The 9,018-nt window shown below is 49.5% G+C and overlaps 1 protein-coding gene across 6 annotated transcripts in view; it reads left to right on the forward strand.

The window, feature by feature from the left end:
* Positions 1-8,462, forward strand: part of hps3 (HPS3 biogenesis of lysosomal organelles complex 2 subunit 1) — a 30,375-nt gene extending 21,913 nt beyond the window's left edge. For 4 of the 6 annotated variants that reach the window (XM_071346696.1, XM_071346693.1, XM_071346694.1 and 1 more), the window contains 8 exons: positions 2,874-3,051; positions 3,164-3,397; positions 3,490-3,675; positions 3,885-4,079; positions 4,511-4,609; positions 4,770-4,976; positions 5,319-5,409; positions 7,510-8,462. In XM_071346696.1, coding sequence (XP_071202797.1) covers positions 2,874-3,051; positions 3,164-3,397; positions 3,490-3,675; positions 3,885-4,079; positions 4,511-4,609; positions 4,770-4,976; positions 5,319-5,409; positions 7,510-7,637 — 1,318 coding nt within the window. In that variant the 3' untranslated portion in view covers positions 7,638-8,462. Of the gene's footprint in view, positions 1-2,873; positions 3,052-3,163; positions 3,398-3,489; positions 3,676-3,884; positions 4,080-4,230; positions 4,305-4,362; positions 4,470-4,510; positions 4,610-4,769; positions 4,977-5,318; positions 5,410-7,509 lie in introns of those variants that run through there. The other 2 variants (XM_071346697.1, XM_071346698.1) reach the window with 2 other exon arrangements.
* Positions 8,463-9,018: the final 556 nt, after the last annotated feature.

Here is a 9,018-nt window from a genome sequence, read left to right on the forward strand (position 1 = left end):
ATGTGTCGGTGGACTGGTTGATGTGTCGGTGGACTGGTTGATGTGTCGGTGGACTGGTTGATGTGTCGGTGGACTGGTTGATGTGTCGGTGGACTGGTTGATGTGTCGGTGGACTGGTTGATGTGTCGGTGGACTGGTTGATGTGTCGGTGGACTGGTTGGTGTGTCGGTGGACTGGTTGATGTGTCGGTGGACTGGTTGATGTGTCGGTGGACTGGTTGATGTGTCGGTGGACTGGTTGATGTGTCGGTGGACTGGTTGATGTGTCGGTGGACTGGTTGATGTGTCGGTGGACTGGTTGGTGTGTCGGTGGACTGGTTGGTGTGTCGGTGGACTGGTTGGTGTGTCGGTGGACTGGTTGGTGTGTCGGTGGACTGGTTGGTGTGTCGGTGGACTGGTTGGTGTGTCGGTGGACTGGTTGATGTGTCGGTGGACTGGTTGATGTGTCGGTGGACTGGTTGATGTGTCGGTGGACTGGTTGATGTGTCGGTGGACTGGTTGATGTGTCGGTGGACTGGTTGATGTGTCGGTGGACTGGTTGATGTGTCGGTGGACTGGTTGATGTGTCGGTGGACTGGTTGATGTGTCGGTGGACTGGTTGATGTGTCGGTGGACTGGTTGATGTGTCGGTGGACTGGTTGATGTGTCGGTGGACTGGTTGATGTGTCGGTGGACTGGTTGATGTGTCGGTGGACTGGTTGATGTGTCGGTGGACTGGTTGATGTGTCGGTGGACTGGTTGGTGTCGGTGGCGGTGGGCGGGACTGGTTGGTGTGTCGGTGGACTGGTTGGTGTGTCGGTGGACTGGTTGGTGTGTCGGTGGACTGGTTGGTGTGTCGGTGGACTGGTTGGTGTGTCGGTGGACTGGTTGATGTGTCGGTGGACTGGTTGATGTGTCGGTGGACTGGTTGGTGTGTCGGTGGACTGGTTGATGTGTCGGTGGACTGGTTGATGTGTCGGTGGACTGGTTGATGTGTCGGTGGACTGGTTGGTGTGTCGGTGGACTGGTTGGTGTGTCGGTGGACTGGTTGGTGTGTCGGTGGACTGGTTGGTGTGTCGGTGGACTGGTTGGTGTGTCGGTGGACTGGTTGATGTGTCGGTGGACTGGTTGATGTGTCGGTGGACTGGTTGATGTGTCGGTGGACTGGTTGATGTGTCGGTGGACTGGTTGATGTGTCGGTGGACTGGTTGATGTGTCGGTGGACTGGTTGATGTGTCGGTGGACTGGTTGATGTGTCGGTGGACTGGTTGATGTGTCGGTGGACTGGTTGATGTGTCGGTGGACTGGTTGGTGTGTCGGTGGACTGGTTGGTGTGTCGGTGGACTGGTTGGTGTGTCGGTGGACTGGTGGACTGGTTGATGTGTTGGTGGACTGGTTGATGTGTTGGTGGACTGGTTGATGTGTTGGTGGACTGGTTGATGTGTTGGTGGACTGGTTGATGTGTTGGTGGACTGGTTGATGTGTTGGTGGACTGGTTGATGTGTTGGTGGACTGGTTGGTGGACTGGTTGGTGGACTGGTTGGTGTGTTGGTGGACTGGTTGATGTGTCGGTGGACTGGTTGATGTGTCGGTGGACTGGTTGATGTGTCGGTGGACTGGTTGATGTGTCGGTGGACTGGTTGGTGTGTCGGTGGACTGGTTGATGTGTCGGTGGACTGGTTGGTGGACTGGTTGATGTGTTGGTGGACTGGTTGGTGTGTTGGTGGACTGGTTGGTGTGTTGGTGGACTGGTTGGTGGACTGGTTGGTGTGTCGGTGGACTGGTTGATGTGTCGGTGGACTGGTTGATGTGTCGGTGGACTGGTTGATGTGTCGGTGGACTGGTTGATGTGTCGGTGGACTGGTTGATGTGTCGGTGGACTGGTTGGTGGACTGGTTGATGTGTTGGTGGACTGGTTGATGTGTTGGTGGACTGGTTGGTGTGTTGGTGGACTGGTTGGTGGACTGGTTGGTGTGTTGGTGGACTGGTTGATGTGTTGGTGGACTGGTTGATGTGTTGGTGGACTGGTTGGTGGACTGGTTGATGTGTTGGTGGACTGGTTGATGTGTTGGTGGACTGGTTGGTGTGTTGGTGGACTGGTTGATGTGTTGGTGGACTGGTTGATGTGTTGGTGGACTGGTTGGTGTGTTGGTGGACTGGTTGGTGTGTTGGTGGACTGGTTGGTGTGTTGGTGGACTGGTTGGTGTGTTGGTGGACTGGTTGGTGGACTGGTTGGTGGACTGGTTGGTGGACTGGTTGGTGTGTTGGTGGACTGGTTGATGTGTTGGTGGACTGGTTGATGTGTTGGTGGACTGGTTGATGTGTTGGTGGACTGGTTGATGTGTTGGTGGACTGGTTGATGTGTTGGTGGACTGGTTGATGTGTTGGTGGACTGGTTGATGTGTTGGTGGACTGGTTGATGTGTTGGTGGACTGGTTGATGTGTTGGTGGACTGGTTGATGTGTTGACTGGTTGGTGTGTCGGTGGACTGGTTGATGTGTCGGTGGACTGGTTGATGTGTCGGTGGACTGGTTGATGTGTCGGTGGACTGGTTGATGTGTCGGTGGACTGGTTGATGTGTCGGTGGACTGGTTGATGTGTCGGTGGACTGGTTGATGTGTCGGTGGACTGGTTGGTGTGTCGGTGGACTGGTTGGTGTGTCGGTGGACTGGTTGATATGTTGACTGGTTGATATGTTGACTGGGAATGTGTTGGTTGACTGGTTGGTGTGTGGACTGGTTGATGTGTTGGTGGACTGGTTGATGTGTTGGTGGACTGGTTGATGTGTTGGTGGACTGGTTGATGTGTTGGTGGACTGGTTGATGTGTTGGTGGACTGATTTGTTGGTTTGTTTACTGAATGTAAAGTGCGACCATCCCTTCCACTGACGTGTAGGTTTGACAAGCGGGACTGCCACCTGGCCCTGCCCTACTATAAGATGTCAGGCCTGTCTCTGACAGAGGTGATCTCCAGGAACAGGGGTCTGTCAAACAGCCTCTGTGGCTACGGGAAGGGCTTCCTCTTCTTCCTCAAACACTCCCTCTATGAGGAGACCCTGGAGCTGCTCACTGAGGTAATTTTTCACCAGTCCTTGGAGACCTCCAGCCATTCCAATACAAGCTCTTCTGATTCAATAGCCACACTGTTGAGATTCAGTGGTTGGTGTCTGTGTGTGTGTGTTGTAGGAGACAGCCAACGAGGTGCTGGATATCTTCGGTGTGGCCGAGCCGTCCCAGCTTCCCCATGTTATAGCCAGCCCTTCCATGGCCAGAGCCAGCCCTGACTGTGGCCTGGCCCACCTGGAGCGGCTGGAGTCCATCGGAGCCCCCTCCGTACCCCTCACCCTGTCCAAGGCTGCCCTGGCCCTGCGCATGGCAGACCTGCAGCTCTACAGGCAACACATGGACCGACACACAGAGGTCTGATCATGTTTGTGTACGGTGGTGGGGGAAGAGGAGAGAGTGTGTGTGTGTGTGTGTGAACAGTGTATCTGCTCTATGTCCCGTCCCAGATGCTGCAGGTGTATGGGTTCATTGAGGAAGCCAAGCTGCTGCTGCACGGCAGAGGGGATGCGGTGGTACCTACTCTCCTCGCTCGCCACCTCAAGGACAACCAGGACGGCCTGCTGGTGGCAGCCATGGTGGCGCTGCACGAGAACGACAAGGTCAAACTGGATGAGGCTGACCTCTTCTTCCAGGTTAGGGTTACTGTGTGTGTGTGTGTGTGTGTGTGTGTGTGTGTGTGTGTGTGTGTGTGTGTGTGTGTGTGTGTGTGTGTGTGTGTGTGTGTGTGTGTGTGTGTGTGTGTGTGTGTGTGTGTGTGTGTGTCATTCCTCCAGGATTCCTGTAAGATTTCCTCCAGGATTCGATTCCAAAATGTTACAATATGTGAGTGTGTTTCCTGTAGGAGCTGTGTGGGGACGTGTCAGGGCCCCAGGGAGGCCCTCAGCTGCTGGTTGACTTCTGGGAAGCCTTGCTGATGGCCTCGTCACAGGAAGCTGTCATCCAGGAGCTGCTGTTCCGCCTCACCACTGTCTACATCGATCGCGTCACACGCCGAGACGGTCGCGGATTCAAACCGCTGAAGAGCGCAGACGACCTGGTGTGTTTTCTGTGTGTCTGTAGCGTGTTCTGTGTGTCTGTAGCGTGTTCTGTGTGTCTGTAGCGTGTTCTTCACACTAAGGTGTGATGTTCCCCAGGGCTAGAGTCTAGGAGGTAGTGGAGATCCCTGGGTGACTGTTTCTGTGTCACAGATCAACTGGTGTTGTAACCCTGGGTGACTGTTTCTGTGTCACAGATCAACTGGTGTTGTATCCCTGGGTGACTGTTTCTGTGTCACAGATCAACTGGTGTTGTAACCCTGGGTGACTGTTTCTGTGTTACAGATCAACTGGTGTTCCCATTACGGCGTGTTGTAACCCTGGGTGACTGTTTCTGTGTCACAGATCAACTGGTGTTGTAACCCTGGGTGACTGTTTCTGTGTTACAGATCAACTGGTGTTGTATCCCTGGGTGACTGTTTCTGTGTTACAGATCAACTGGTGTTCCCACTATGGCGTGTTGTATCCCTGGGTCAGCATCCTGACTCCAGCTCACGTCAACATCATTCCAGAAGACCTCCTCAAACTACAGGTCAGTTTCTCTGCATCATGTCCGTGCTATTTATCAATTTATCAGTCAGACATGGAATCAATCAACCAACCAATCAACTTGTAAAATAAAGCTTTTTTTTTTTTTTTTTACTCTTACATGTAAATGTACCACTATGGTGAACAAACAATGAATCATCCAGTCCCTGCTGTGCGGTCCCACCCTGGACGCGTCATCCATCCTGCCCCTGTTGGAGCAGCTGCCAGACGGGGACAACGCCGGGCTCAGTGTGCACGTGCTCTGCGCCACCAAGCTGGGTCACTACGAGAGCTCCATCGAGAGGTTGCTAGACCGCTGTCCTCAGGCCATCATCCCTTACGCTAATCATGAGCTGCAGAACAACAACATGGTGGGTACTGTGGAACTGTCATCCTTCTGTGAGACATGTATGCATTGCCCCAACTCCTTTGACCCTACTGTGGATCTTACCCTGTGCGTACTTACACAACCTTACATAAGCTCTAACCTCAGTCCTATGGTTTGAATGGTAAGGGCTAGATTCAATCAGTAGCGTGGAAGGTCCACGTAATAGCGCACATTTTTAAGGTAATTTCCGATTGAGCCGACATATGCAGCTTTTTATAGTGAATGCGGTCTCTGTGAACGAGGGAACATTGCCTTTTTTTTATATATATATTTCAATGGTTCTATAGTGCATATCTTTCTAATGGATTCATGTGTTTCTGTTCAGGCTCTGTGGTGGCAGAAGTTGTTCCCTGAGCTGTGTGAGAGAACCAGGGCAACACAGGGAGAGAACAGCATCCTGCTGGCTGCTCTCAAAGGTACACTAAACTACGCTGTCATCGTCTCTGTAACGTGATCTATGAGACATGCCGTACCGCACGCGAAAGCAGTAACGTCGTCTGCGATGCGAGTCTCTCTTGAAGCGGTGTAGTTTTTACGCTTCCAGTTTATTTTCCTCGGCAGCGGCAGCGTTGCAAAGATGCAGCTGCACAGAAATAAACCACATAATATCAGATATAAATTCAATAATCCTAAAACTAAGTAGGAAAGATGCAAAAATCGCCCTGCACACATTGAAAGGTTTGGTATTGCATTTTAGGTTAAATGTTGAAAAATCTAAATGTTTAATATAACTACTTCAAATCATTTTAATTACAACAAACATGCACATTTGTTGCTGAAGTTGCAAGAATATCCTCCCGTTGTGAAGCGTGGCCGACGTGTAGCCAGGCGGTGCTCTAATATCCTCCCGTTGTAAAGCGTGGCCAACATGTAGCCGGTGCTCTAATATCCTCCCGTTGTGAAGCGTGGCCGACGTGTAGCCAGCCGGTGCTCTAATATCCTCCCGTTGTGAAGCGTGGCCGACGTGTAGCCAGCCGGTGCTCTAATATCCTCCCGTTGTGAAGCGTGGCCGACGTGTAGCCAGCCGGTGCTCTAATATCCTCCCGTTGTGAAGCGTGGCCAACATGTAGCCAGGCGGTGCTCTAATATCCTCCCGTTGTGAAGCGTGGCCAACATGTAGCCAGGCGGTGCTCTAATATCCTCCCGTTGTGAAGCGTGGCCAACATGTAGCCAGGCGGTGCTCTAATATCCTCCCGTTGTGAAGCGTGGCCGACGTGTAGCCAGGCGGTGCTCTAATATTCTCCCGTTGTGAAGCGTGGCCAACATGTAGCCAGCCGGTGCTCTAATATCCTCCCGTTGTGAAGCGTGGCCAACATGTAGGCGGTGCTATAATATTCTCCCCGTTGTGAAGCGTGGCCAACATGTAGCCAGGCGGTGCTCTAATATCCTCCCGTTGTGAAGCGTGGCCGACGTGTAGCCAGGCGGTGCTCTAATATTCTCCCGTTGTGAAGCGTGGCCAACGTGTAGCCAGGCGGTGCTCTAATATTCTCCCGTTGTGAAGTGTGACCGACATATAGGCGGTGCGCTTCCATTCTATCTGCATATCACAAGAAGTTAATTTTGTAGCCATCTCGTGACGCTCCCAGAGCAGCACCGTGAAAACCATGTTGAGGGAGATATGACGGTACACTCTCGTCACGGTATCAGTATAGTTTCACCTTTAGACTCTAGCCTGTGTTTTCAAGCATAGGGTTTAACTCCAGAATGTCACCACTTTTGCTGTGGTTAAAGGGGCAATTTGCAGTTTAAACAATAACAAAGCGCACCCCACCACTGTTTTGGGTAACAGCTTAGGGATGGGGCTGGATAAGTATAACCAGTCTCAAGTGATTATAGAGTTATGGATGCAAGGACTGACCATCCATGCTATCAAAATATATAGTTTTAAACATGTTTTGAGGGTATACAGTGTGTGTGTGTGTTAACAATTACATTGTTTACAAACAGTGGAGTAAAACATGCTTCTATTTTGGTTTGTGATGGGTTACGACAGTTGACCTAAGATCATGTGGCGTATAGATGTTTTACACCAAACAAAATATAACCACAACATGTATTTCATGAGCTGAAATAAAAGTTCCCAGAAATGTGACATACAGACACAAAAGCCATATTTCTCTAAAATGTTGTACACAAATTTGTTTACATCCCTGTTGGTGAGCATTTCTCAAGATAATCCATCCACCTGACAGGTGTGGCATATCAAGAAGCTGATTAAACAGCATAATCATTATACAGGTGCATCTTGTGCTGGGGACAATAAAAGGACACTCTAAAAATGTGAAGTTTTGTCACAACACAATGCCACAAATGTATCAGGTTTTGAGACTCACTAAAATCGTTGAAATTGTTGCATGTTGTGTTTTATTTTTGTTCAGTATAGATTCTTCAAGAATCATTGGATGAATATAATTCATTTAAAAGTTAAAAAAAATATATGTATAGTATGAATTGCAGATTGCCCCTTTTTAATATTCAGAGTTGGGTCATAACATCTGCATTTTCCCTGACAACAGAAACGTTGGTGGTGGTTGCCATGGAGCTGAACCCCCTGGAGTTCCTGGACCTGTTGCCTGACGACGGGACGGTCCACTTCTTCCTGCCTCACCTGCTGGAGTGCAGCCAGAGAAACCTCATGATGTGAGGAGGAGGAGGAGCCGTAGAATTACAACTAGTAGAACAGACATACAGTAGCTCTAAAAGCCAATGTTTTATTTCATGGTCCATCCAATATGGCAGATTAGTTGAATTTGACATTTCTGCCTAAGTAGAACTGGTTAGTTAGTGTCCATTTTAAGCATACATTCCAAATGGTACGCCCAGTACAGCAACTGATGCAACGTACCGTTGGTTTGAATGGAAATGTCCCTTCTACTGATTCTATTTCTATGGAGGATCCTAAACCTGGAAGGCGCTGGACAATCAACCACTTAGAGTGGAGTGAGCCTCTGAAAACCCTACTACTGCAGAGCCTTATGGAAATGGTACCCATACAAAACCACCGTTTGTAGTCCTATTAGTCAAATTTAATATGAACAGAGAATTTTGCTGTGCAGAGATATGACACTATTTTTGATTTTTAATAAGGAAATCCTGAATAATTTTTTTTAACTTTTTTTTTTCTTCTCTGACCTCAATTTTTCTATTACTGTTTTAGTATTGTCACGTACCACTGCAGGGTATGACTAGCGACAAGTCCTCTTCTGTGTGGACTTGTGGATACCCCTGAGACCGTTATTACTGAGTATTAGGAACTGGATGTTGAGTTATACACTGGGCTAGTCTTTCTGGTGTTCATTGGAAGAAGAGATAAGGAAAGGTGGTTGAATAACGTGGAAGGGAGTTTCTCTGAGAGGTGTAACCTCACTACTGTGAAACCCCCCGTATATCATATATTCCCAGTGTTTGTTTAGCTTTTATCACATTTTTTTTTTGGTTCGCTGCGTTTAATAAATGCTCTCTAAAAACATTTCATGTTGGTTCTGCTCCTTTCACAAAAACATTAGCATAATATTGAAGTGTACGCCCACCGGGCCAGTTTATTATTTAAACCCATCTAGTACTGGGTAGGATTCCCTTTTGCTTACAGAACAGCCTGAATTATTCGAGGAATTGATTCTACAAGTTGGAAATGTTCCATAGGGATGTTGGTCCATGCTGACACCATGGAATCACGCAGTTGCTGCAGATTGGACAGAGGTACACCACCGCCTCCAGCCTGTACCGTTGACACCAGGCAGGATGGGTCCAGTGTTGGTGATCGCATGCCCACTGGAGCCGCTTTCTTCTTGTTCTCAGCGGATAGGAGTGGAATCCAGTGTGGTCGTCTGCTGCAATAGCCCACCCGTGAGAAGGACCGAGATGCTGTTCTCCATACTACTGTCGTACTGCGCCGTTATTTGTCTGTTTGGCCCGCCAGTTCGCTTTCACGATTCTTTCCATTCTCCGTCAACCTCTCATCCACAGGACTGCCGCTGTCTGGATGTTTTTTGTTTGTCGCGCCGTTCTCTGTAAACCTTTTAGAC

Source organism: Salvelinus alpinus, chromosome 16 (assembly GCF_045679555.1).
Source record: "Salvelinus alpinus chromosome 16, SLU_Salpinus.1, whole genome shotgun sequence".
In the NCBI taxonomy this organism is placed as follows: domain Eukaryota; kingdom Metazoa; phylum Chordata; class Actinopteri; order Salmoniformes; family Salmonidae; genus Salvelinus; species Salvelinus alpinus.